General features: G+C 55.9%; 2 protein-coding genes across 3 annotated transcripts; both read left to right on the top strand.

Annotated features, from left to right (window-relative positions):
• Nucleotides 1-199: 199 nt before the first annotated feature.
• On the top strand, nucleotides 200-19,053 carry ACVR1B (activin A receptor type 1B). Its single transcript, XM_014891852.2, has 9 exons — nucleotides 200-350; nucleotides 9,230-9,469; nucleotides 10,386-10,634; nucleotides 11,809-12,039; nucleotides 12,700-12,867; nucleotides 13,392-13,548; nucleotides 14,021-14,145; nucleotides 14,751-14,881; nucleotides 15,444-19,053. The coding sequence occupies exons 1-9, from the start codon at nucleotides 227-229 to the stop codon at nucleotides 15,567-15,569; spliced, it is 1,551 nt and encodes a 516-aa protein (XP_014747338.2). The 5' UTR covers nucleotides 200-226; the 3' UTR covers nucleotides 15,570-19,053.
• A 2,144-nt stretch (nucleotides 19,054-21,197) lies between these two features.
• On the top strand, nucleotides 21,198-25,504 carry TAMALIN (trafficking regulator and scaffold protein tamalin). 2 transcript variants are annotated; one of them, XM_014891819.2, is made up of 8 exons: nucleotides 21,198-21,365; nucleotides 23,107-23,156; nucleotides 23,581-23,635; nucleotides 23,995-24,097; nucleotides 24,180-24,273; nucleotides 24,345-24,411; nucleotides 24,513-24,579; nucleotides 24,659-25,504. In XM_014891819.2, exons 1-8 carry the CDS (start codon nucleotides 21,225-21,227, stop codon nucleotides 25,081-25,083), a joined length of 1,002 nt encoding a protein of 333 aa, XP_014747305.2. In that variant the 5' UTR covers nucleotides 21,198-21,224; the 3' UTR covers nucleotides 25,084-25,504. The 2 variants fall into 2 exon arrangements, with proteins under 2 accessions (XP_014747305.2, XP_088036801.1); XM_088180675.1 differs by lacking the exon at nucleotides 21,198-21,365 and adding an exon at nucleotides 21,380-22,676.
• Nucleotides 25,505-27,493: the final 1,989 nt, after the last annotated feature.

The following is a 27,493-nucleotide window of genomic DNA, read 5'->3' as shown; positions in this document are numbered from 1 at the left end:
TTTATCACGCACATATTTCACAATTATCACTCATTTATCTCATCCATTAACTCCCCCCCCACCCCGCCGTCCCTCCCGTCCCGTGTGCGCACGCGCGGGCTCGCCCCGCCCCGCCCCTTTGCCCCGCCCCTCCCCGCCCATTGGCCCCGCCCCTGACCCCGCCCCCGCTCCCCCTCCCCGCCGGCGCTGCGGCCGCTCCGCTCCGAGGCCGCGGCGCGTCCCCGCCATGGCCGCCCGGGCCCCCCGCTCCCCTCCGGCTCCTCCCGCCGCCCGCCGCTCCCCACCGCCCCCCGCCGCCCTCCTGCTCGTCCTGCTCCTGCTTCTGGCCGGGCCGCTCGGCGGGGCCCGCGGTGAGTGAGCGGCGGCGCCGGACCCGGCCCGCACCGGGCATAACATGGCGGCGCCCCCGCCCCCGCCGTGAGGGGAATGGGGAGGACCGGGGAGGGGTCGCGAGGGGGAGCGGGGGACGATGGGGGGAAGCGGCGGTGAGGCGATGCTGAAGGGCTGAGGGCAGCGGTGGGGAACGGCCAGGGCCTGCCCGGGCCTGGGGCTGGGGGCGGCCATGGGGTGGGCGATGAGGCCGAGGGGAGATTTTAGCCAGGCTTGGGGGGGGGAAAAGGGGGTGAGGGGGGAGCTGGGGGTGTGAGGAGGCCCTGAGGAGTTTGGGGGCGGGGAGGCAGGGGTGGGTGTTTCAGGGTTGCGAGAAGGACTGGGGGTGGGGGGACCGTGGGGTGGGGGAGGCGGCAGGGTTGGAGCGGCCTAGAGGTGCCCCCGGGGCTGTGAGGAGGCCCCTGAGGGATTTCGGGCGTGGACACAGGGGGTGGATGGATGTTTCAGGGTGAAGCGAAGGATTTGGGGGTGGCATCCGTGGGGTCAGGGGTCCTGGAAGCAGCGGGGGGACTCTGAAGGCATCAAGGATGCGTGTTGGGGGTCTGGGGGGTTCCAGCTTGGCCGGGGGGCTCACAGGGGTGCGTGGTTTGTGTGAACCGGAGCTGCTTTGGGGCAGTCGCTTTCCCCCACAGAGGGGATGGGGAGAGGCAGCAGCAATTGGGGCTGGGGGTTGGCTCCCAGTGCCTGGGGGTGCTCTGAAGAGCAGAGCTCTCTGTGCTCACCTTGGGAGGAGATCTGGGAGCCTTCAGCCTGATTTCGGGGGATAACGATGGAAATTGGGATTTATGGGCTTTTCACAGAGGATGGACTCGGTGTTCTCAGAGGTGTTTTCTGGGCTTGTCACGGAGGCGTGGATCAGCCCATGGTGGGAAGTGCCACCGTTGTCACGGGACTTCTGGAGTTTGTGGCCTTTTCCCACTGTCCTGTGGCCCATGCTGGGGTTGATCTTGGCAGCCCCCGGTGCCCCAGAGCTGGCAGTGTGTCTGCAACATCCAGCCCTCTGCAATCTGCGGTTTGGGCTTTTAAGGAAACCTTTCCATACCCTGAGCTTCTGGAACAACTGTAAATATTTGTTTGGAGGGAGGTGAGGGAGGAAAAACTCTTTGTGTTAGTTGTTTGTTCCGTGTTGATCCGTTTCCTTTACCTGGTTCGGCTGGGGAGTGAGGGGTCTCAGCTCTGGGTTGGGGAGGAGCAGGAGGCCTCTGCTCCAGGCTTGGGGCAAGCAGCGGATCTCAGCTCCAATTTTAGGAAGAAATTTGGTTTGGGATCAATTTTCCCCAGAGTTCTGGTCTCAGGGGCAGAGGACAGTCACTGCCTCCGTGTCTGAGGATTCCCAGTGCAGTCCAGTCTGTGGCTATCGGGGTGATCACTGTTGTGTAACTGAGATACCTGTTCTGACAGGTTCCACTGTGGAATATTTTTCTCCTCCCCAGCCTCTCACCGTTTGTGTTCTGCATTCCCACCTGACCGTCGGAGGGTAATAACTGTGTGTGTATGTGTGCGGATCTGGGCTTGTTAGAGCACAGAAAATGGCTTCAAACCTCACCTGGGCAGCAGGTGAGGGTTTACCCGTGAGTTCTGGGAATTTGGGAATAGAAATGTGCTTTTTGGAAGGAGAGTAGCTGTGTTTTGGTGTAACCTCAGGTAAAACCCAGCCTTACAAGGGTGTTTCAGCTCCCCTGTGATAACTGGCAGAGCAGGATCAGATGAGACTCGCGGCATGGCTGCTCTCAGGCTTTCACTTAGGTAAAAGCTGGTGTTTATTAAAAAAAAAAATCGTAATTAATAAACAGGAAAGGACCAATTGACTGTACAAATCCCTTAGAAACTTGGCGGCTCGCGGTGCCTTTGATTTTGGGCTCTATGAGTGGCTATTGTTTCCGCTCAGTGTGTGCTGAAGGGTTTTATTCAGTACAAGGTGTGAGCTCAGCCTGGGTTTGAGGGAGTTGCACTCCTGGAATGAGGTGCAGGATGGCAGGGAATCACCCTGGGAATTGTTCTCTGCTCCAGCAGCCATGATGCACGTTTGGTATGCCGGGGCTGCCCTGGCTATTGTGCTTCATTCCGGACATTTAACAGCTGCTTATTTCGGGAAATGCTGGAAAAACATCTGAATTTCTGCAGTGCTGGGGAGCCAGGAACCTCTGCTGTCAGAAAACAGTGCAGACAACATTCCTCCAGCCCCTTCCTGCAAAAAAAATAAAAAAAAAATAATCAAGGCTCCTTTACAAAGGTGTGTTGCAGGTCGGCTTTGCTTAAAATAAATCCAAAACCCACCCTGGGGAATAATTTTGGGACAGCAGATTTTATTATTAACACCTGCTTCTAATATTTACCCAGTTAAATTAGGCAAACTCTGTAAGTTATATCCTACAACTTTCCAAGAAAGCCTTTCTCTAACTGGAAATTAAAAACAGTGTCCAACAAGCATTCTTGAACTCGTGCAGCTCCTTGGCCAGACAGCTTGGGTTGTTTTTTTTTTTTTCTTTCCCCTGGATACGCTGCCAGGAGTGGATGCTCCGGAAATGGCTCTTGCGAAAGGAGTGGAGTCAAACGTCAGTTCTCTTAGCAGCAACCAAAGTTCACTGGGTGGTGACCAGGGGGAATGTGTCCTGCCCTGAGCAGAGCAGGCAGGAATTGCTTCTCCGTGAGGGTTTCACAGGGATGAAATGCTGGGTGGGAACTCCTCTGTCCTCCTTTAAGCCCCTGGCTCTCAGCTTCCCTGTGCTTCTCTTGTGCACCCCTATTTATTTCTTTTCTGCTAAAAAAGAGCCTTCCCTGCACTTTAAATCCCCTTCATAGAGTCTTGCTGCCTTTTGTGTGGAAGTAGCTGTGGATTGCTGGATGTGGGAATGCAGACCACATGTTAAACAATGCATTTCCACTCTGGAAAAGCCAATTGCCTGAGAGAAGCCAGGATGGGTCTGAAGTTTTGGAACCTTGATAAACCCGGGCATCAGGTGTGCTGGATGTTCTTCCCCAGCACCAGTGGATGTGGTCTATTGGCTCCTAAACTGGTTTCCTGACAAGTTAAAACACAAAATAGGTGTTTTAAAACACAAAATAGATGTCAGACCAGAGCCCAAAGAGGGAATGGAGAGCCCTGGGTCTGTGTTCTGGGTGGAAGAGCAACAGCAGAAACATCAAGGCTTCTTCTAATTAACCTCTTAATGATGAGACTCCTGTCAGTTCCTTATTTACAATTCATCTAGAAGCTTTTTGTGTTCCTTGAGTAGATGCAGGGAAAGTTCTGCACTTTAAAGGCACATTTTTCCTGCCTCTTTTCTTTTTTTTTTTTTTCCATTTCGTATGTTTTCTAGTCAGCCGTGCTGCCTTCACGTCAGGTCCAGCCTGTGCCAGGGGACTGCAGCCAGCTCAAAGAAGTTGAGACTCTTATTTGCAACTTGAAATATCCCAGGATAATGTTTAGTTTCTGGATGACTTGCTTTAAAGTGCCTTGTTTTTCATAGTGCTTTGCAGCTAATTTTAACTCCATTTCGTGTAGCAGCAGTGGGTCAGTAGATACCGTAAGCACCAGCAAGAAGCAAAAGAGAGAATTTTGATGCAAAATAGGAGGAGAAAATGAAGGGGAAATGAGATGTAGGGAAGGTGCTCGAGGTGCTGTGTCTATGGAAGGGAAGATCCGTGCTTGTTTCTGCAGCTCCTTAGCAAGGAAATGGGCAGTGACAGCATCCAGAACTGGCCTAACATTTGATTTTGGAGGCAGTGGGTGCAGGTGAGCTGGCTCTGGGGGCTTGGAGGGGACACCAGAGGAGTCACTTTGGACTCGAATGTATCCCAGCAAGGGGTGGAGGGATCCCAGGTGTGGACACCAAGCAGCACAGCAGTGGAGGTGAATGAGTGTGAAGGGCCATCAGGATGATCAGAGGGATGGAGAACCTCTCCTGGAAGGAAAGGATGGGAGAATTTGGATGGATTGTCCAGTATGGAGAAGTTTTGGGGTGACCTGATTGTGGCCTTTCAGTACTTGAAGGGAGTCTGCAAGAAAGAGGGAGAGGGACTCTTTACAAGGGCCTGGAATGCTGGGACAAGAGGGAAAGGCTTCCCATTGCCAGAGGGCAGGGATAGGTGGGATATTGGGAAGGAATTTCTCCCTGTGAGGGTGGGGAGGCCCTGGCACAGGGTGCCCAGAGAAGCTGTGCCTGCCCCTGGATCCCTGGAAGGGTCCCAGGCCAGGCTGGACAGGGCTTGGAGCAGCCTGGGGCAGTGGGAGGTGTCCCTGCCCATGGCAGGGGAGGTGGAACAAGATGAGCTTTAAGGTCCCTCCCAACCCAAGGCATTCCAGGATTCCATGATAGTAGAAAGGAAAGTAAATCTTGTTTCTTTCAAGCCTTCATCAGATGGCTCAGTGTCCCCTCATCATTGCCTTCAGGAAAGGGAGCTGCTTGTTTCCTTGGAGCTCTGTTCCTTGACCCAGCTGAACAAGGAGCACGCGGGGACTCCTGGACACACCTCTGCTCCCTCAGCACAAGGGAATGGATATTATTCCTAACCCTGTGTGATACAGGTTGCTCTTTATTTTGGCACAGCACAGAGCCAGACACTGACAGGTATTTCTTTCTTCCAAGCATGTTTACACATGTCCCTCTTCATTAAAGCATCCAAAGAAGCAGCAGAGCTACAAAGCCAATTGTTCCCCATTTCTGTTGCTAACATTATGCTACTGTAGCATGAAACTGGTGCTCCCAGAGTGGGGCTCATTAAGTTTGGTGCTGCACAAAAACACAATCAACTGCAGTTCCCTTTCCAGAGCCTTGGAAAGGCTCAAAGTCAGGGGAATCATTCTTCCAGCCTCGATTCAAACTGTTGAAAAAGAACAGCAGTTACAATCCCTGCTAAAATCTGTTTATCTGGTAAATACGTGGGTGGTTATTGGCAATTTTACCAATGATCATCTTCAGGTTAATTATCCTCATACATATTGATCAGGTAGAGTTCAGCCCTGAGAAAATGGCATCTTTCTTAGGCACAGCTTCGGGAGATGCTGGAAAATGTATTCCAAAAGGTGGTTAACACCATTGCATGAGATTCTGCTGTGAAACTTTCCCCTGTCTAGCTGCAGAGACATCTTGACACATGCAACTCCGTGTGAGAATAAATACGTGCAAAATGAGCTCGGAGAGTTGCTGGGAAAGGAGGAGAAATATTCTTTGCCTGTCAGAGCTCAGTGTTTGAGTCTCCCTGGAGCACAGAGCTCCAATCTACAGCCCCCCCATCTGTTTGTTTGGATCCATTTTGGTTGCTTTTAATGGGGCGATTTGGAGGGAGAGAGCCAGCCCCTGTTTTCCTCTTTTCTGTGGTTGATGCAGGGGGATGTGGATGCCCCTGTGCCCTGGGTTGGGGCTGTCACCCAGGGACCTCGTGGGGAGCAAAAGCAGCTCTTGGGCTCGAAGGAGTCCAGTCCTGGGCTGGGATAGTCGAGGATGGAGGGAGAGTTTGTTTATTGGCAGTGCTGAGTGACCTCTCAGGTTTTGGGGAAGAGCAGCGAGGCCTGGCCTCGGATCAAATCCCAGCAAGGTTTGCTCCAACCTGCTCCATGTCTCCAGCGAGAACAAAGCTTCGTGCCCAGGATCTGCAGCTAAACTGGGCTTGTTCAGGCAGTGTCTGTGCAGGGCTGGGCTGGGCTCTGGGTGTCGGTGTGGGGAGCAGATCGAGCTCCAGCTCCAGCTCTGCTCACACCTTCCACGCAGACGCATCCCCGGGCACTCTGCGAGGGGGGAACAGCTCTGGCAGCTGCTCTTTGTTTCCCTTCACCCCATCTATTTCCTTCAGCCCAGGCAGTTTCTTTTATTAAGTAGATTATATGTTTGGCTCAATAGGAGCTTTTCTTCCCCAAGGAAAAAGAATGCTATTGGCATGAGAAATCCTTTTATCCACTCCTGTCTCCTGCTTTGCCCCGGCTGCTCCCGAGGGCGCCCAGGAGATACCAGTGGGGGGCTCTGCTTCCTTGTCCACCTTCTGTCCCCCACCCAAGGGCAAACAACACCTGCTTTTTTTTTTTTTTTTTTTTTTTTAATGGCTTCTCATAAGTTTCTGATAGAAGAATTTGCCTTTCTGGTTAACCAAACTGGAGTTACTGGACCTGCATGAGCTGCTCTGTAATTCTCTTCTTTGCCAGGAGCTTCCCAGTGAGCCCCGGTGCAGACAGGCCTTTCCTCCCTGGCATACACAGAAAATTGGAGAGTTCCTGCCTGCAGCCTGCAGGTTCTGGAATAATACCTGGAAATACCTGGAAAGCCCTTCAAGGGTCTCTGATGAGAGGTGGAGAGGAGGACAGTCATGTGCTGAAGGCTCTTCTTCGTTCTCTTTGTTCTCTTCGTTCTCTTTGTTCCAGCTGCTCTCCTACCGAGAGGATTTTTGAGGTGTTAACATAAGAATTAAAATTTAAAAAGAGCAATTGTCTCAGAGGGGGGGCAGGTGAAGCCGTGGGGCATCCCCCTCCTTAGCAGGAAATTTTGGCTTTTTCCATATAACAGATAAGGATCTGGCTCTGTCTCTGAGCTGGGGTTCTGGTATCATACCTTGCAGGTAAACTGATTTTTTTTTGTTGTTTTTTTGTTTTTAATCCTACAAATGAGACTGAGCAGACACCAACCTGCTTCTCTGCTTTCCCTCTCAAAGGCATGCTCAGTTTCAGACCAGATACTTCACTCAGAAGTTTACAAAACCAGTTTTATTAGTGCACTGAAGTGCTTTGTTTGCTTTGTAGCTTCTGGAAGCAAAACTGCCACAGCCTAAATCTTGGGATTGAGACCTCAAAAATGAGTCTAACAGGAACAAAGTTCAGTTTTGTTGTATCTAAATCAAACTGAAAAGAACCTACACAGTGAAATGTGTGTGGGTTAAATGTTTTTAATTTGTACCTCGAGCTTTTGATAAGTAATAAGGGAGATGCTTTAAAAGACCATTTCCTTTTAAGTAGACATGAAGGCAGGAATGTGCCCTGGGTGCTCTTTGCCATCTCACATTTTCATAAAATCTCCTATATCACCAACTTTTGTTCCCTCAAGTGTATGTATTTTTCAGAATTGTCTGACCATGGGAAAACACTGATCTTGGAGCTGCTGGAAGTGAATGTTAGTGGAAGGGTTTTTTCCTTTCATTATAACATTTCCTCTCAAAATCTTCAGAATCTGTGGATGTTCTCCATCCTTCTCAACACAGATCAGTCTGAGAGTCTTCCCTGTCTGTTTTTCGGTCCCGTGTCCCTTTTCACTGCTCTGTGCTGAGCACCTGCTAATGAGCTTCATTTGCTCGTGATGCTTTTTAAAGGTGTCTCATTCAACAGCTCTTCAGCTTTTAATCACAGAGCTACAGAATCATGAAATGTCCTGAGTTGGAAAGAGCCCACCAGGATCATCCAGTCCAACCCCTCGTCCTGCACAAACACCCCAAAATCCCACCCTGTGCATTTCTGGAGCAGCTCGGGCAGCCTCGGGGCCGTGCCCATTCCCTGGGGAGCCTGGGCAGTGCCCAGCACCCTCTGGGGGGGGAAAACCTTTCCCTGATCTCCAGCCTGAACCTCCCTGACACAGCTCCAGACATTCTCGTCGCTGGCTTTGCACTGCAGTTTTGAATCTATTGATTCCAAACTAACCAGCACCCACACTCAGCCTGTCTGAAAGAGCTCACAACAACAGCTGGAAAAGGAGGAGCAGCGTCCAGAGAGAATTAAGTGAATAGTAATGCAATTACCCTGATTGATTTACCCAGGTCTCTGGGATAAGGGCTAATGGGTGTCTTCCTCCTAAATGAACCCTGAGTAAATCAGGACCAGCTTGTTTTTCATTAAGCTTAGGGAAATATGGCCCCACACACAATGTTGAGGGTGACTTTGTGTGTGACTTTACACTGAGTGGATTTAGCTCAGCCTGGGCAGAGTTAACTGTGGCACTTCTTAACACCCTCCCTACCTGAAAGCCCATTTCTGCAGCGGGTAAGGACATGTTTTGGATTCCCTCTGGGAAGGCTGGGAGAGCTGATGAAAGCTGGTGAAAACTCCGCGTGCTGCTAAACAAGCCCCACCCTTCTTCTTGACATTGTTGGATTCCTCTTTGTTCCCAAGGATGGCAAGGCCCGGGGATTTGCTTACAGTTTTTCAGGCAGCTTGAGAAAAGTACAATGACAGCTGGGAGGTGGAAAAATGTGGGAATCTGCCTCAGAGTTTCTCCTTCTCTTTATCCAAATAATCTTCGTGGAGAGCAGGCAAAAAGCCAGGAATTTATTTGACCCAAGGTAGTGTCTGAGATCAGGAAAGCAGTTATTAAAGAAGTGGCTGATCTAGCTGGGTGTAGCACGCTTGGCTCGTGCAGTCAGTTGGGATTGGGTTGGGTTTGGCATCTCCCAGCTGCTCCTTGTGTCCCTGAGCCGGGGTGGTCGTCCCTTGGCAGCCCAGATTAGGCAGCTCCAGGGATCTGGACAGTCAGCCCAGGTGGAATCAGGTCAGTCCCTTTGAGTCACTGCTGGCTTTGGGCTGAGTCTGACCCAAGGTTGGGCTGGGAGTGGATCTTGGTCGGATCTCGCCCGGTTTGCAGGCATGACTTGGGTCATGGCTGGTCGGGATTGCAACAGGAGCAGGCAAAGGGCTGCCTGGACAGGCACCTCCTGGAAAGGCTCCTCTGCCTCCACTGTCTGCTTCACACCAAAATTGGATTCTTGCAGGTCTGGAACACTGAGTATGACTTGTGCTGTTGGCAGAGCCGGTTCTTCCAGAGCTTGAGAACGGCCCTTCTGAAATGTTGAATTTAAAAAAGGTTTCCTCTCATTTGAGCTTTTGCTCTCCGTAGGTTTTAAGGAGTTGATCTTGTTTTGATTCCAGCTTTGACATGTCTGTGCTCTGACTGCAAACAAGCCAACTCCACGTGTGAGACGGACGGCGCCTGCATGGTCTCGGTCTTCAACCTGGATGGTGTCAAGCACCACGTTCGGACCTGCATTCCTGAGGCAAAACTGATTCCTGCTGGGAAACCCTTCTATTGTCTGAGTTCAGAGGATCTGCGTAATACTCACTGCTGCTACTCCGATTTTTGCAACAAAATTGATTTAATGGTTCCCAGCGGTAAGTAGAGAGTCAGATAAATCATGTGTTTGAAGTGGGAGGAGAGGAGCTGTCTGTTTGGGATTGGGAATTTGGAGTTCCCGGCCCTGTTTTCACTTCTTCCCTTCAGTTGCTGCATGAACTTGAGCGCTGGGTTTATTTCCTTCATCTGTAAAGTGGAAATAACAAACTACTTCAAATTCAAATGGGAATGAGTGTGTTGCCTTTGTCACTGAGCTGGCCCTGCCTTTATCAGCTGGTGTTGCTTCCCTTCCAAGACTCCAAATGTTTTCAGTGCTGAGCACAAGTAGAGGAACATTGCAGAGGCTTCAGAGCAGAATGTGTGGGGAGGAAGGTGCCTGGGTTCAGAACACATGCAGGGGAAGCAGCCCTGCCTCTGAGTGAGGGTGTGGGAAACTTCTGCTTCTCATCCCTGGGACAGAGAGGGCATGTGGTGCTTCCTCACACCTCCTACTTTCTGCTTTGGGCTGGTTTTTAGTGGGTGCTGTGAAGACTGCAGAATCATTTTCCTTGGGAGCAGTGGGGAGGTCTCATCTGTGCTCAAAACAACAAATAATTGTCTTCAGGTGCAAGTTCACTGGTTGTTGCAGGGCAAATGGGCAAGAGGGAGCAGGGAGCCCCGGCCAGCTGGTTGAGTTCAAATGGAAGGTGAACTGCAGGCTGTTTTGGAAAATCAGCCCAGGACACACTCCTGTCTAAAGGAATGAATGAGCAGCCCATACTCCCTGATCCCACAATTGCAGCCCCATCTTCTTTGTGGGGTTTCAGCTGCATTTTGCCTGCCTGATGATCAGCCCCACCTTAACACTTGTTTGATGTGTCCCCAGGATAAAATTGCCCAAGCTTTGAGAGAACTGTGAAACACAACTCCTCATAGGAATGATAATTTTCTCAAAATGTTTTTTTTCCTCCCAAGGACACCTGAAAGACAACGAGCCCCCGTCCAGCTGGGGTCCCGTGGAGCTGGTGGCAGTGATTGCTGGGCCAGTCTTCCTTGTGTTTGTTGTGATGATCATTGTGGTGTTTGTGTTCCATCACCACCAACGAGTCTATCACAACCGCCAGCGCCTGGACATGGAAGACCCTTCTTGTGAAATGTGCCTTTCCAAGGACAAGACCTTGCAAGATCTGGTCTATGATCTGTCCACCTCCGGCTCTGGCTCAGGTATTGCAAGATGAGAGGATGACCAGTGAGAACTTGCAGTTGTCTCCTTGGGCCAGTGGTTGCCACAGCTTGGCCACAGCAGTGAGGCCACGGCCTTGGAGCCTGTTCAGGGGGGTCTGTCCTGATTCTATTCAGGGGGGTCTGTCCTGATGCTATTCAGGGGGTCTGTCATGAGCCTGTTCAGAGGGTCTGTCTGTGAGTAACTTGAAGGGATGTTTAAATTCAGTTGTGTGGTGGTCTCATGTCTGTTCAGGTAAGAGCAATAGTTAAATTCCTCCTTAACTGCAAGAGGATACTTCAAACAGCTGCGTCTGTTCCCAGTTTAGCCTTGGAACAGGATTTGGGTTGGAAACAGCCATTAACTGCTAACCTGTGCATTGCTGGCTTTCAGAGGAGAATGCAGGATGTCACCTGCATCAAAGCTGCAAGAAAACGGGCAAGATCCCAGCAGATCAACATTTTACAGTGCAAATAGTGCATTTGCACAGCCCATTTCATCCCAAAGAACCCTTGGGTCTTCTCAGGTGGATGATGTGCAATGTTTGCTTCTGTAGCACTTAAAAGGAATCCCCAGAATAGATGGAAAATAACTGTTTAGTGGTGGCTTTGAACTAGGAAGGTGGTTGGGTTAAAGAATGTAAGGAATTTTGCAGCAGATGGAAACTGTAGGAAAATCCACAGAGGCAGAGAATGTCACAACGTGATATTTGACATGGGAATAAACCTTCAGCAGCACATCTGCTATATATAAAATATTTGGGATCTCTATGCATGCTGTGGGCAGGTGAGCTCCATGCTTTCTGTAAGCAAATGGCAGTGATGTTGGGACTACTTTCTTAAGAGAAATTTAGGGGAGGTTTCTGCTTTTTAGCAGGAACTGCCTTCACTGAGTTCCATTCTTTGCATATTGAGGCTGCAGTTCCTTTGATCTGTGGTAGAGCAGAAGTTCCCCAACTGCTCCGTGCTGGATCTCTGCTTCAAAGGAAAATGCAGATGCTGCCCAAGCAGTGGCACATCCCACACAGGAGCTGCCACCACTCCCTGGCTCGGGTCTTGCTCAGGCTCCCAGTTATCAAATGTAGAGCCTGCTGGGTTTGAGGACATTCTTGTGCCTCTGGGGTTTCAGGAGGTTTTCTGCCACCATGGATTCATTCCTTTGATTCTTTGTCCCCAGGCTTGCCTCTGTTTGTCCAGCGGACCGTGGCTCGGACCATTGTCCTTCAGGAGATCATTGGCAAAGGCCGCTTTGGGGAGGTGTGGAGGGGCAGGTGGCGTGGAGGTGACGTGGCTGTGAAGATTTTCTCTTCCCGTGAGGAGCGCTCCTGGTTCAGGGAGGCAGAGATCTATCAAACCGTGATGCTGAGGCACGAGAACATCCTGGGCTTTATTGCTGCAGATAACAAAGGTGAGCAGAGCCTTCAGCACTGTGCAGCCAGCTCCAGTGCCTGACCACCCTTTCCAAGCAGTTTTCTCCAATAACCCATCTAAACCTTCAGCTTTAGGCCAGCTCCAGTGCCTCACCACCCTTTCCAAGCAGTTTTCTCTAAAACACAACCTAAACTTTGCCTGGTGCAACTTTAGGCCATTTCCTCTGCTCCTGTGTCTTGTTACCCCACCTGGCTCCATCTTCCTGTCAAGGAACAGAGTGAGAAGGTTCACCCTGAGCCTTTCCTTCAGATTGAGCCCTCCAGCTCCCTCAGCCACTCTTCAGAAATTCTCCAGACCCTTCCCCAGCTCCATTTGCAATCTCTGGTCACCCTCCAGCATCTCCTCATCTTTCTTGTCATGGGGGACTAAAGCTGACTAAAGTCAAGTTTTCTGGCCTTCTGTACTACCTAAAACTGACTCCAGGATTGGAGCTGTTGCTTTACCAATGCCTGGCACAGGGGGAAGTCACTGCTCTGATCCTGCTGGCCACACTGTGGCTGATTTGAGCCATTTATTACTTGCCCCTGTTGAGCTGCAGCCTTACACAGCAGCTCTTCTCTGTCTCAAAAATGTGTGGGGTTCTCAGTGGCCATCCCTGCATTGCATCTGCCTGAGCTCCATGCTTTTCCTGTTGCAGATAATGGGACGTGGACTCAGCTGTGGCTTGTCTCTGACTACCACGAGCACGGGTCTCTCTTTGATTACCTGAATCGCTACACGGTGACCATCGAGGGCATGATCAAGCTCGCCCTGTCTGCTGCCAGCGGGCTGGCCCACCTGCACATGGAGATCGTGGGCACCCAGGGTAAAACCTAAATTGGAAAAGGCATTGGGAATTCTTGAGGGGAGGATAAAGCAGGATTGCTAAAGGGAGCTGATGTGCTGTGCAGCAAACCCTGCCTGAGTCAGCCCAGCTTCATCTGGTGGTTATTGACCAGAAATAGAGCGATTGCTTTGGCTGGCTGTGAAGTGGGTTAACCTGGCGCTCGCTCCCAGGAGTTATATCACCATTTCACATCCCATCCTAAAATTGGCACTGCCTGGGTGGGATGTGAGCACAGGCAGAAGCAGAATCACAAACTCCTGACGTCGGCGCCTGTGCTGGGATGTGGAGTTTACATCCCTCTTGAGGCCTCAGGGTGCCACTGCATCAGTGGCGCCTCCAAAACACGATTGGAGCCTTTCCCTGCTCTATTCCTTATGAACCTAAACAGGAAAAAGGGTTGCAGCAGCAGGTTTAACGCCCTGAATCCACTGCTGCCTCTGCACCAGTTCAACAAATGGATTTCATCAGCTTGACCCTTGCTGCTTTTTATTTTGCTCTGCTAGGAAAGCCTGGGATTGCTCACAGAGACCTGAAATCCAAGAACATCTTGGTGAAGAAGAATGGCACGTGTGCCATCGCTGACCTCGGCCTGGCCGTCCGGCACGACTCGGTCACGGACACCATTGACATCGCCCCAAACCAAAGGGTTGGAACCAAACGGTAGGAAAAGGCATTTGGAGGTGTTTGAGTGACCAGAAATGCCTGAGCTGCAGGTTGAGCACTGGGGGAATTCTCTGAATTCCACATTTCCCAGCATCTCACAGGATCAGTTTTGTGCCTGAGTTGATGTTCCAGGTGTCACCATGCTGGGAGGTGTGGGCCAGCCATGTAAACCTGGCACCAGGGGCTCATGTCACACATGACAACAAGCTTGGCCTCACTAGAGCCTTTGGGACCTTCTGCTGGGAGCCTGATGGAGTTTTGGGACATTTCTATCTCTTTTCCCAGCTTGCTGTTGTTCTTGAGTTATTTTCTTTACTCTCTTAGATCACAGGGCCCAGTTCTGTTCTGATGATGGCTGTGCCAAGCAGAGCTCTTTCTGCTGGGAAGTGCTGTGTGGGAAAACTGATCATTTACTGTCTTCCAGAAAATTCCCTCTCAGAATGAAAGTGCTTTTCCTTTCTCTGTGCAGATACATGGCCCCAGAAGTCTTGGATGAAACCATCAATATGAAACATTTTGATTCATTTAAATGTGCTGATATCTACGCCTTGGGCCTGGTCTACTGGGAGATTGCCCGAAGGTGCAACGCAGGAGGTAACGTCCTTTGTGTGCCTGGGCCAGTGGCTACACTTGCTCCTGGCTCTCCCAGCTTTGGGGTTTCACTGATCAGAGTTTGGGGAGTTTCAGGGAGGACATGTCCCTGTGTGTTGTCACCAAGGGAAATTACAGAAGTGACCCATGACTGCTGCTAAGCCCAGCCAGTGTTGGCTCAAGGGTGTTGGTGCTCCCAGTGGTGGCTGATGTTCCTTTGGATGGATTTTCAGGAAGTGGTGGTGCTGATTGGTGGGGAACTTCCCCAGATCAGTGTAAATGTCTTGGCACGTGCAGCTGCAGCCTCATCCCACGTGTGACAGTCCCACTGCTGGGGAGGTTCAGTGACCCTGGCGCCTTGCTGGGAGGTGTTGATCCCAGCCTGCTGACTCCGTTCCAGTTTAGGCAGCTGCATTTTATTTCCCTGAATTTTTCTTGTTAACTCCAATTCCAGATTCTTCATTTCTGTTCTAAATAACTGCAAAGTGTTGACGCATCTCAGCAGTGAGTCATGGAGCCCAAGCCTCTCTCCGTCTGCCTTTAGCGAGCACAGTGGCCATGGAAATTCCTGTTCCCAGGAATTGCATTTTCCCTGCTTTGCCTTTCAGGTATCCACGAGGAGTATCAGCTTCCCTACTACGACCTTGTCCCCTCTGATCCTTCCATTGAGGAGATGCGGAAGGTCGTGTGTGACCAGAAATTACGGCCAAACATCCCAAACTGGTGGCAGAGCTATGAGGTAAGGGCTGCTTTCATCTCCATGTTGCCTTCCTCTGCTATGAGGAAAGGCTGAGAGAATTGGGATTGTCCAGCCTGGACAACAGAAGCTTTGGGGTGACCTGATTGTGGCCTTCCAGTACCTGAAGGGAGTCTGCAAGAAAGAGGGAGAATCTTTGCAAGGAGTGCCAGGACAAGAGGGAATGACTTCCCACTGCCAGAGGGCGGGCATAGGTGGGATATTGGGAAGGAATTTCTCCCTGTGAGGGTGGTGAGGCCCTGGCACAGGATGCCCCGAGAAGCTGTGCCTGCCCCTGGATCCCTGGAAGTGTCCCAGGCCAGGCTGGACAGGGCTTGGAGCAACCTGGGACAGTGGAAGTTATCCCTGTTCATGGCAGGGCATGGAATGAGATGGGCTTTAGGGTCTCTTGCAACTCAAACCATTCCATGATTCCCCCATGATGAAGTCACAAATACTGCAAGGTGCACTCTGATTTTGGGTGATGTGGAGGCTGTGTCAGTGCGTGGCACACCTGGTCAGGGGAAGAGCAAAGCATTGACCTTTGCCCTTGTTTCTTGCCCAGGCACTACGGGTGATGGGCAAGATGATGCGAGAGTGCTGGTACGCCAACGGAGCAGCTCGGCTCACTGCCCTCCGCATTAAGAAAACCCTCTCCCAGCTCAGTGTCCAGGAAGATGTGAAAATTTAGGCTCTGAGCCTCAGCAGGAGGAAACTGCACAGGAGCTGCTGTGCTAGAGTAGACGTGATGGAGGCCTACCTCGTGTTTCAGCCCAACCTACTGCTACTACCAGACAGCGGGACCTGCAGGCTGCTAGGCAGGGGGACAGAGCCTACAGAGCCGCTCTCTTCCCTGCTTGGGTATGAAACAATCCGAAACCTTTTGTGATCACCTCCTGAGAGCGTGGAGACTTGAGAGGGACTTCACCCGAGGGATCTCAGCCATGATCCTAACTCTTTGTTCCTTGAAAGGAAATCCCTGTAAAGTTCAGCGTGCGTTGAGCACCCGTTGGCGGGGTCGGAGCCAGGCCCGGGTGCTCGGTGCCGGGAGTGGGAAGGGAAAGGGAAGGTTTTTCTTGCCGTACTCTCGAGGATTTTTCCAGGGACTGGCACGTTAATGCAGAAAAAGCAAAACAAATGGTGCTCTCTTCCAAGAGGCTGAGCCGGAACAGTTGATCAGCTTCACAAAACCGTTCTCCCTCCTTTTCTTAAGCTTGAAAAAAAAGTCCAATTGAGCGCCCTGACGGCCGTCGGGGCGCGCCGGTGTCTGCATGCGCGAGGTGCGCGTGTCCCTGTGCCTGGTCATCTCCTCCATAGCCGTGCGGTGTCTGCCTGTGGGTGGCTCATCTCTGTCCGTGCTTCCTGTGCATGTGCAAATCTCGAGTGTCCCGTTCGTGAGCTGTTTGCGCTGGTGCTCTCCGTGCTGAGTCGTGAGCGTCGTGGAGCTTGGACAGGCTGCTGATGCAGAGCGGATTCCTGGCTCCCCCGTGGGCCGTGCCCACTGCGCCGCCGGTTGCCACAACGTCCCATCAGGTTGCCTCACTGCCACCCCTTCCCTTTTTTAAGATGGAACAAATAAGGAACTGAGAATCGCTCCTGGAATCCAGGTTTTTTTTGTCTTGAGCCCCTGGGGTTTGTAGTTCTCGGTAGGGGGGAGCTGAGGTGTGTCAGAGATGGAGCAGGCGCTGCAGCGGACGCATGGGGAAATGCAGGATTCAGCTGGGGAAATGCAGGATTCAGTTCTCCTGGGAACACAATTCCCAACTCCACCATCCAGGCACATTTCTGGGGGCCTGGTGATGCAGTGTTGCAGGCTGGGGACAGAGTGGCTGGACAGTGGCCAGGCAGAAAGGGACCTGGGGATACTGGTTGACAGCCGACTAAACATGAGCCAGCAGTGTGCCCAGGTGGCCGAGAAGGCCAATGGCACCTGGCCTGGTTCAGGAATGATGTAGCCAGAGGGACCAGGGCAGTGATTCTTCCCCTGTGCTCAGCACTGGTTGGGCAGCATGTCGAGTGCTGTGTCCAGTTCTGGGCCCCTCAGTTTAGGAAGGACATGGAGGGACTGGAGCGTGGCCAGAGAAGGGCAGCAAGGCTGGTGAGGGGTCTGGAACACAGGTCCTGTGAGGAGTGGCTGAGGGAGCTGGGGATGTTTAACCTGGAGAAAGGAGGCCCAGGGGAGACTCATCACTCTACAACTCCCTGAAATGTAGCCAGGTGGGGGTCAGGCTTTGCTCCCTGCAACCACTGACAGAATGAGAGGATACAGCCCTAAGCTGCACCAGGGGAAGTTCACGCTGGACATCAGGAAAAAATTATTCACTGAAAGAGTGATTGGGCACTGGAATCATCTGCCCAGGGAAGTGGTGGAGTCACTGTCCCTGGACATGTTTGAAAAAAGACTGGACATGGCATTCAGTGCCATGGTTTACTTGATGAGGAGGTGTTAGGTTAGGTCGTAGGTTGGATTTGATGATCTCAAAAGTCTTTTCCAACCTGTCTCATTCTGTGATCTGAGTTTCTGGGGGAGCTGTGCAGCTCCCAGGGGTGCTGGGCAGGATTGGGCAGGATCTGACAGCAGGTGTGGGTTGGGAAATCAACATCCATCTTTTTAATATAGGTGTATAAATATCTCCTAATGTGGAAGTGGCTGTGTGTCAGTGTGGGGTGGGGGGATCTGCATGGGTTTTCTTTTGATTCAATGCCAGGTGAGGGAGAGGTGGGGTGACTACAGCAAACATGGAAGTGAGGGCTGTGGCTGCCTTTGGCAGTCAGGAAGAGCCGTGGTTTGGAGGTCAGGTCAGTGTCTGCAGTAGAGAACTCTGAAGCCATAACTTTTAACTGGAGTGGTTTTGATTATTATTTTTTTAATTATTGTTATTATTATTATTATTGTTGTTTTCTGGGAGGGTCTGGATTTTAACTTTTTTGAATATTGTTAATTCTTTCTAAGAGCAGAAAAACAATCTCTAATTATTACCTCTTGACCTGTTGGTTTGTAAAGAAATCACTGCAAAAAAAGAAAAAAAAAAGAAAAAAGAACCAAATGCACAGCTCGATTTACACTGGAACTGTTTCTACTCTGACCTTGCTCCTGCTCTCTAAGGTGAGGTTTCATCTCTGCTCCGGCCGCCAGGGTTAAGTCTTTATTTCAATCCCTCTGTTCTTGCTGTCTGTGTCCCTGTCCATGTGTCCTTCTCCCCCCCATTCCCTGTGTGTCCATGACCTTGTATAAAGTGAGGAGTGTGGTTTCTGAATCATGTTAGGAGCTGTTTTGCATCCCCCAAGGAGTTTTTGGCGATGTGGATCTGCCGTGGGAGCAGGGATGGGGATCCCCCGTCCCCTCCCAGCTTGTCCTGAGTCCCATCTCAGCCAAGCACACGTCCCTAAAACCTGCATTTAGAAGCTGATGGGGGCACTTGCAAGCCCTAAGGCCATTGGAGCAGGCCCCAGGGCTGCCCTGTGAGCTGGGGGAAGGACAGGAGGGGACATCACACAGCTGTAGGTGCTGCAGGCTCTGCGCTGGGTCTGCCATCCCAGTGACTGCACGTCCCCACGGGTGCTGTCAGCTCCAGAACTTGCACTGAACTCACCCCCTCCAACTGTAGCCACACTGCACCTGCCTCAGCTAAACCAAACAGCTGCCAGCCAGCGGGGCTGGGCCAGCTGGGACGAGGGAAGGGCAATGTCCTTATGAGCAGGGTTTAAGGAAAAGCCTCGTTTCAAGAGAGACGGGGAAAAGCGAGCGGGATCCGCGGCAGGAACGCTGACCATGTAGCATTTACACAGCACTTTCATGCAAACCGGTGCCCGGGGGTGCCAGTGCTTGCCCAGCTGATGGAGCACATGGGAGTTGCTGCCTGGCTCCAAAACTTGCAGCAGCTCTGGGAAAAAGCAGCATTGCAGGCAGTTCTGAGGGGAGCCGGGTGCAGGACAAGGAGGGGATCCATCAGCGGTACATGGCTGCAGGACAGAACTCTTGGTACTTCTCTGCCCCTTTGATTTGTTTGGTTTTGTACATTTTCTTAGCAAAGGACTGTAAGAAAATAGCCACTTAGCCACTTTACCTCTTCAGTATGCAAATGTACATATGGTGTAAGATAGGAAATCTTTTGTTTAATATAAAACCAGGCTGTCGATTTCTGCTGTACATTATTAAAAGTTTGTTTTATTCATGTGAGGTGTTGCAGTCTCACTTCACTGGGAGGGGTGGGAATTGCAGGGCACAGCTCAGCGCCTCAGAGGGGGGCCTGGGGGAAGGGGGCCTCATCCCTCACACCTAAAATAATGTCTAAGAATCCTGGTCAAAACATTTTAATGTTGAATAGGTCCATTTTTAGTGAAGATGCAGCTTCCACCACCCACCAAGCACTCAGGAGGTGGAGGTGAGACAAAGAGGTGACAGGTTGGATTTTCCACCCATGCAGGGATGAGCAGCTGAACTTGGGGCTCCCACTCTGGGGAAAGGCACAGAGCAGGAGAGAGAATAAATAAAAACCCTGGAGATCCCCTCAGAGCATCCCTGGGGTGTGGTGGGTACAGTGGGCATCTCCCTGGAGCATCCCGAGTCTCCACGTGTACCCAGAGCTTCAAGGAAAGATAAATCCTACATCAACCTGCCCCTATTAAATCCTGTTTGCTGCCAGGGTAAATGGGCTGCATGAACTGCCCCTGCTAATTCCTTAATTAGAGCCTCCTGCAAACGAGCCTGTTGTGAGCGGATCAAGGGGAAAATCTGCCGAGGCCTGGGGTCCCCCCAGGCTCAGACAAGGTGGGGAGGGGGAGGCACCATCTGGGCTTGTCCTTCCTCATTCCCAGCTTTGTCTGAAGCTCCTGCTGTGGTCCCCAGGAAAATCCAGCCCCATCCTGGTACCGTGGGCAGCAGTGAGATGAGCGTATGGGGAATTATTGAGTAAAACCTGTCTGCTCCTCTAGGACATCAGTCTGGGGTGGCTGAGGCTGAGGGGCCAAGTCATTATCAGATTTTGGGAACAAGATGGGGTGTTCCTCTTCGTTCCCAGTGGTTTGGTGACTCAGGATCGGTGTTGGGCTCAATCCCGTCCTTTCCCCAGCATTTCCAGCCCGGAGCAGCTCTGCTTCCTGGTGTAACCCCAGGCCAGGCTGTGGGCGGGAGGTTTGGGTGGAACGCCAGCGGGATTGTTACGATCTTTTTTTTTTTTTTGGCAAATTTTAAACAAACATTTGGGCAAAGCTCTCAACTCAAGCTGGAAAATTCCCGCTGCCTCCCGCCGGGGAGCACCGAGGAGCTGCCGGAGCCGCGCGGTGTCCGCAGCAGCCACCGCGGCCGCCTCCGGGAATTGTTCTTCCCTCCGTGTCCCAGCTCAGCGCAGCACAGATCGTGCAGGAACGGCTTAAATCCCTCCGGCTGCCCCACTGGGAGCCGGGCTGGGGCCTGTGGCCACCCCTGCTCCAGGTCCTGCCTCCCATTAAATCCCAAATGCGGCTTTGGCGGCGGGTCGGTGGCCTGGGGGTGACGTGGTGGCAGCTGTCGGGGAGCAGCAGAGCCCGGCATTGCTTCTGTTCCCGAAAACCCACCGGTTTCTCCCCAAATCATCCCTGGGAGCCCTCCTTGGCACCCCTCAGTGCCTCCCGTGACATTCCCAGCAGCATCCCACCCTGAACGCTCAGGACACCACCTCCCCCAGCTTCCTACTGCCCCACAGAAGCACCCAGACCTCCACGCTGAACCCCGGCGTGTCCCTGAGGATGCGCCCACGCAGGACCCTCCCTCTAGACCCCCACTCCGGACTCCCATAGGACCCTGAGCAGAAGCCTGCACTGGACCCCTCGGCTGGACCCCCAGAGGTCACCGAGCAGCACCGGAGGCGGAACCTCCCCCCTGGACCTCCACGGGATCCCTTAGCAGGAACCCGCATAGAACCGTGCTGCTGGACCCCACCCAATGGACCCTCACCCTGGACCCCCCCATTGGATCTCCAGGGGTCCCCGAGCAGGATCCTCACCCTGGACCCCCCCATTGGATCTCCAAGGGTCCCCGAGCAGGATCCTCACCCTGGACCCCCCCATTGGATCTCCAGGGGTTCTCCAAGAAAGACCCTCACCCTGGAGCTCCCCACTGCATCTCCAAGGGTTCTCCAAGCAGGACCCTCACCCTGGAGACCCCCACTGCATCTCCACGTGGTCCCGACCCAGGCCCCGGGGCCGGAGCGGTACCGGACACGGCCGGACACGGGGCGTGGTCCATCTCCAAACCACCGCGGTTTAACGCCCCAGTGGGTGCGGTTTGGGTCCAAAAGGGGCGCGTCCCGCCATGTCCCCGCCCCCAGGGTCCATATAGCGGCTCCCGGGACGGCCCGGCCCGGCCATGACCCTGCGGCGGCGGAGGCGGCGGCGGCTCCGGCCGAAGGAGGATGCGGCACCGGCGGTGGCCCCGGAGAGCCCCGGCCCCGCCGAGCTCTACCGAGCGCTGGCGGCGGCCGGCGGGACCCTGCCCCGCGTGCGCAAGGTAGGGCTGGGGGAGAGTGCGGGAACCTCCCCAGTGCCCCCGGTTGTGCGCCGGGACGGGAGGGGGAACCGGCACCGGGAGCGATAACGGGCTGGGGAGTGAGGCTGCGGGGGGAACGGGGCTGCGCCGTGTCCCCGTCCCGCCCAGCCGCTGGTTCCTGCGCCCTGCGGGTCCGCTCCGGCGTCTCCTCCTGGGCTCTTGTCCTGCCCCGGGGGCCCGCCCAAGCTTTCCTCGTGTCCCCATCTCGCCCTGGTGTCCCGATCCTGCCGCGGTGACCGCCCCCAGCCTCTTGTCCTGCTCCAGCATCTCTTCACCCCCGTCCCATCCTTCCGCAGCATCTTCCCGGTGTCCCCGTCCCGCTCCATGTTGTCCCCCCAGGCGTCACATCCTGTCCCGGATCCTGCCCACGTCCTGCCGCGGTTATTACCCCTGTACCCCCACCCTGGTTTTCCCCCCAAGCCCCATGTCCATGTTCAGGTTCCTCCTTATGTTCCCTCAGGTATCTTCCTTGTGCCCTTCCCAGTTTCCCCCCAGGCCCCACATCCTGTCCTGGTCCCTCTCCATGTCCTGCCCTGCAGCTTCCAGGGTGCAGGGCCAGACTCCCACCCTACTGGACACCCTCTGTCACTGGGACAGGCGTGACCCCACAGCCCCGCTGGACTCTGTCCTGTAAGAAGGGAAAAGAGATCGGCCACAGGGCAGCCCGGACCCCGCGTCTGGTTTGGGGAGGGTAGGAGACAGGTCACAGAGTACCTCGGGTCTGGTTTGGAGCACGGGGGGCCCTGGAAAAGCCCCTCTGTGGTGACGCTGGGACCGACACCGCCCTGCTGCTCCCCCCGGCCCCGTGGTGCTTCCTGAGCGTTGTGGGGAAGCGAGAGCAGAGCCGACATCCGGAGCAGAAGTGGCCTCACGGCTGCACTGCCACAGCCCAGATATGCACGGTGGCCTGGTTCCACTCAGCAGCCAAGGCCACCACCAGACATGTCCCTGAGGGGTCTGGGACGTCACCTTCCCGTCACTGTGGTGACGTGGGGCCCAGTGTGACAGGCGACAACTTTCCCTTTGGTGGACACACCCAGTTCTGGTGTTTTTGTACCCGTGGGCGCATTGGGGACGGTCAGTCACTGTCTGGTGACACCTGCGGGGCTGGTGGCACCCATGTGGCAGAGCACAGAGGGAACCTGGCTGCCACTAAGACGTGCCATGTGCCGCTCCCAAGGGACAGCTCATGGTGACACTGCCTGCACTGCACTGGAGCTGCCAGAGCCACGAGGGGCATTTGGGGACAGCGCTGTCACCTCCTGCCCTGCGGTGAGGGTCCTGTGTTACCCGGCCAGTCCCTCCACCCGCCCACGCCTCTGCGCCTGCCACAACAGGGACATTGTCTGGGCCGGGGGGGTGGATTTTTGCATGAAAAAAACCGACTTTGTGACCACAACAGGGCCCCTCTGTGCCGGGGGCCCTCGGAGCGCGGCGTGGGGTGGGTGCGGCGCGGTTGACGTCAAAGCGTGGGGCGAGCTCGGGGCAGCTCTGAGGGTGCCTTTGAGCACCCATCAAAGCCCCGTTATGCCCGGCCAGCCGCGGGGCACCCGGGTGTTGGTTCGGTGCCGGCTTGGCACGGTGCTCCCCCGGGGTTTGGTGCTGTCCTGGTGGGACAGCGCTCTTGGGCTGTCCCTGGAGGAGGTGGGGGGATGTCCCCTCGGGTGTCCCCAAAGGGCTGATGGCTCTTCCTTTGCTGCAGGACACAGGGTTCAAGTGGGGATCCCCGAGCCAGTCCCCAGAGGAGCACAGGTAGGGACAGGGGACACAGGAGTGGGGCTGGGGTCTCTATCCCAAAGGGTTGGAGCTTGGCCCTGGGATGTTGTTCCACTCTGGATACTCCAGGAGGGCTGGAAATGAGGGGGATTTTATGGGGGAATCTGTGGCAGGTGAGAGCAGTGATGGGGTCACAGCTCCTGGTGGGCTCAGACACCCCCAGAGCCTGTGAGGATCCTGCCTGGCACCCACAGGATTAAGTGACAGGACTCTGGGCAAGGCAGACTGGGGGCGGGGGTCTCATCCCTGGGAGCGGGGAGTGGAGGAAATCCCATCTCAGGGAGAGGTGTCCTGTCCTTGGGGACCCTGAAGCAGAATTTTGAGAAGAACCCAAGGTTTGCACAGGTGGGTTTGGGTGTACCTGGAGCTCTGCCTTGTCCATGACCCCTGTGTCCCTCAGGAGGGTGGTGATGCTGGAGAAGAAGGCAGAGGAGTCTTTCGGCTTCGAGATCCAGGTGGGTGCTGAGCCGAGCCGAGCCGAGCCTGGCCGTGCATGCCCTGCTCCCCACCCTTCCAACCCGCACCTTGCTTTGCATCGAGGGTATTTTTAAGTTGTCTCTGAGCTGGGGGTTATTTTTAGCGGTGACAGAGATGCCGTGTTACTGAGCCTCCCCCGGCTGTTCTGCTGGGGGCAGCCAGGGAGGAACCCTGGGCTGCAGCCGTCAGGGCAAGACCCCTCTCCCAGGGGCTGCGGGGCTGCCCCACCTCACCCAGCACCAGATAAACGCTGCAGCTGCTGCCCCACTCAGCTGCTGCTGCTGGGGGGGCTCCTGGAGGTGTCCCCGTGCCCCTCACCAGACCCCCCCCATTCCAGACCTACGGGCTGCACCACCAGGACAGGAACAGCGTGGAGATGTTCACCTTCGTGTGCCGAGTGCACGACGGGAGCCCGGCCGAGGCCGCGGGGCTCAAGGCTGGTGAGCACATCCTGGGGGAGCTGGGGGGACCCCAGCAGTGGGGACAGCACCCCTGAACCCGTGCTCGCCCCCTGTGCTCTAGGGGACACCATCACAGGAGTGAATGGGCTCAATGTGGAGGGCATCCGGCACCGGGAGATCGTGGAGATCATCAAGAGCTCAGGGAATGTGCTCCGGTGAGCTGGGGGGTGCAGGGGGGGCCCCGGGTGGCTGCAGCCCCCCAGTGCTGACAGCTGCTGACCCACAGGCTCGACACGCTCTATGGGACGTCCATCCGCAGGGCCGAGCTGGAGGCCCGGCTGCAGTACCTGAAGGTGAGCAGGGGCTGGCAGGGATCGGGGGGGGGGGCTGGGGACCCCTCATCAGGGTCCTCACCCCCTCACCAGGGTCCTCACCCCTCATGCTCCCCCCACAGCAAACCCTCTATGAGAAGTGGGGAGAGTTTCGCTCGCTGATGGTGCAGGAGCAGCGGCTGGTGAGGGGTGAGTGGGGGCCGGGGGGATGGCGGGAGGGTTTTGGGGCATCAGCTGGCCCCCCTGACACCCCCGTGTCTCCCATCAGGTGTGGTGGCCAAGGACCCCAGCATCTATGACACTCTGGAGTCCATCCGCTGGTGCCTGCAGGGGGAGGGACTGCCGGGGGGCTCCTCCCGTGCCAGCGGCAGCGATGACTCCCTGTACCAGACCTGCGTCTTCGCCTCTTCCAGCTCCTTGGATGGGGACAAGGATGGGGACAAGGACAAGGATGAGGACAGCGGGGGTCCCGCGCCCCCCCCACCGCGCCCCCGACCTGCCCTGGCCCGCAGCGCCAGCCTCAAGTGTGCGGGGGGGCCGGGGGCTGCGGGGAGGCTTTGGGCCCGGGCCGGGGACCCTGGGGAGGGGGCGGCCGCCCCCCGCAAGAGCCGACACAGCAGCTTCCGCCAGCGGCTGCTCAAGTTCATCCCGGGGCTGAACCGGGCGCTGGAGGAGGAGGAGAGTCACCTCTAGCCGGCAGCCCCCGGCCCCTCCCAGGACTATTTATTTATTTATTGCTTCATTCCCTCGGCCTCCATCCCTGAGGGCTGCAGGAAGGAGGTTTGGGTTTGCCCCAGGAGGCTGCAGGAAGGAGATTTGGGTTGGCCCCAGGGGGCTGCAGGAAGGAGGTTTGGGTTGGCCCCAGGGGTTCCGATTTGGCCCCCCCCGGGCCGTGGGGATCGTGACACTGTGAGGAACGGACACACCACCAAGGGACAGACGTGAGGACCCTCCGGAAGCGGCTCACGGAGCTGTCGCTGCTCTCCGGAGCCGGGGTCTCCTCCCCGGAGGGGAGCCCCGCATCGCCCAGGTTGGGGGGCTCTGGGGGTCCCACCCCTGCTCCCCCCGGGCTGTTGTACCACGTCAGTGCTCGCCAATACAGAGACGATTTGCAGCGATGTGTGGCTGTGACTGAGGGGACACAGAGCCCCGTGGGGACCAGGATGGGGGGGCTGGGGGCCACCGGCTGCAGCTCCCACGCTGCCCCCGTGGGCTTCCCCGCTGGGCTCCGGACAGGGAGGCCTTGGGGTGGCCAACTGATGTCCCCTCGGACCTGAGTGAGCTCCCGGGGACCCCCTGTGTCCCTCGCCTGCTGCAGCCCCCGGTGCCTTAGGCCACGTCCCGGCACTGCAGGGCCCCGGCCAGGCCCTTCCTGCCCCGTTTCCTCCGGCAGCCGGCGGGAAGCGGGACCCACCCCGAGCCCTTCCGCCCTCGAGGGACACGGTGCCCACGCAGGACGGGCACTGGGGTCCCCGCACGACCTGCCTCAGTGTCCCCCAGAGCCACTGAAGCAGCATCCAGAAGAGCTGGGGGACACAGAGCACCCCCAAGAGCTGGGGGGTGCTGCAGCTCCGGTGTGTGCGGGAATTCCCTTGCACAGGTGCTCCGCGGAGCACCGAGAGCCCCCAGCCCTCCGCTCTGTCTCGGTTGCCCCTCTGGCGGGGCTGTTGCACGTTTGAGGACTCCAGCTCGCCCCTTCCCCTCCCTGTCCCCCCAGGACGCCAGGAGAGCCTGCTGGGGGTGAGAACTGCAGGGGTCTGTGTGTGCCATGGAGTAGGGGGTGGGGGGCTCAGCTGGCTCCCCCACACTCTCATTCCTTGTCCCTGTTCCAGGACAGCTCTGTGCTGGACATTTATGGTCTGGCTCCCGTAGCCCCGGCGGCTCCCGGCATCCTCCCGCGTGCTGCCAGGGTCGGAGCACCCCGTTCCTGTCAAAGCCATCACGGGACCCCCCGTCGCAGCTGCCACCCCACGCTGAGCTTTTTATAGCCCCGACCTGGGTCTGCGTGTGCCCGGAAATGGGCAGGTGGCCGTGGGACACCGGGGTCACGCGTGGCACCGGCTGAGCTGGGCAGGGCCGGGGGGCCGAGGCTGCGGGGTACGGGCGGGGAACGCCCCGGAGCAGCCTGTCATTACCGATAAATATAGGCCCGGGGCAGGGAGCCAGCGCCAGCCGTGGGCACCGGCTGATCGCTGCCCGGTCACGGGCACCCTGCGAGCCCCGACGCCCACCCTGGGGCTCGGGAAGGGCTACCTGGTGGCCATCGCATCCCCTTGTCCCCACCTGGGTGGCGGGGTGGATCCCCGGAGCTTTTGTGAACAGGGGTCCCCCCCTGCACCCCCGTGGCCTTGCCGGGGTGGCTGAGCTCGGGTTTCCTCCCCCGAATCCGTCTCAGTCCCCACGACCTCTCCCGGGGTACAGCTAATCCCGGGTGCGGGGGCTGCCGGTGTTACCCTCCTGTCTCCGGTAACGCCGCCACCAAGCGAGGGACACGGGGGGCTGCAGCCACCACGCTCCGTGCCCCCGAGGGGTTTGAGACCCCCGGCAGCTCTGGGACCCCCCTGTCTGACCTGTCCCAAGGACTCTCGCACGTATCCCCGGGCTGGCACCGGTTATGCTCCTCGTCGCGTGTTGCAGGGACCCCTGCAGGTCCCGCCGGGCCCGGGAGATCCCTTTGGGGGCGACCCCGGTGGTGCCGCGGGATTCCCAAGACGTCAGTGACCATGTGTGACGTCAGCCGGACAGGCGTGATGTCACGGAACCCCGTCGGGGGCGGGCGACAGCGAGAAGCGGGGCCGGAGTGAGGTAACGGGCAAGGGGAGGAGGCGGCGACGGCGCTTGGCCCCGGGCCGCCACCTCCGGTACCCCCGTGCGCCCTCCGGACCCTCTGGTGTCGGGCTGCCCCCGCCCCCCGATCCTCCCGGGGCCGGCGGTTTCGTGAGGCCAGGCAGGGTCCCGGTACCGGAGGTACCGGCAGCACCCCCAGTGCCGGCTGCGGCTCCCGGGGCACCGGGGCACTGGCCCCGGGGTGGCTCCGGTCCCCGGTGGGACAGAGCCGGGGCTTTCTGCCGCTGCAGGGGCACTACCGAGGCAGCACTAACGG

Source organism: Sturnus vulgaris, chromosome 30 (genome assembly GCF_052056855.1).
Source record: "Sturnus vulgaris isolate bStuVul1 chromosome 30, bStuVul1.hap1, whole genome shotgun sequence".
NCBI classification, from domain to species: Eukaryota; Metazoa; Chordata; class Aves; order Passeriformes; family Sturnidae; genus Sturnus; species Sturnus vulgaris.
Note: the sequence above shows the minus strand (reverse complement) of the source record. Positions and strands in the feature narration are given on the sequence as shown.

Excerpts from the sequence above, each read along its gene's own strand:
- ACVR1B (XM_014891852.2), top strand. The coding sequence starts at position 227 with ATGGCCGCCCGGGCCCCCCGCTCCCCTCCGGCTCCTCCCGCCGCCCGC. Across the intron at positions 351-9,229 it reads GCCGCTCGGCGGGGCCCGCG|CTTTGACATGTCTGTGCTCT; the intron begins GTGAGTGAGCGG and ends TTTTGATTCCAG. Across the intron at positions 9,470-10,385 it reads TGATTTAATGGTTCCCAGCG|GACACCTGAAAGACAACGAG; the intron begins GTAAGTAGAGAG and ends TTTCCTCCCAAG.
- TAMALIN (XM_088180675.1), top strand. The coding sequence starts at position 22,524 with ATGTGGCAGAGCACAGAGGGAACCTGGCTGCCACTAAGACGTGCCATG. Across the intron at positions 23,636-23,994 it reads CTTTCGGCTTCGAGATCCAG|ACCTACGGGCTGCACCACCA; the intron begins GTGGGTGCTGAG and ends CCCCCATTCCAG. Across the intron at positions 24,098-24,179 it reads GGCCGCGGGGCTCAAGGCTG|GGGACACCATCACAGGAGTG; the intron begins GTGAGCACATCC and ends CCTGTGCTCTAG.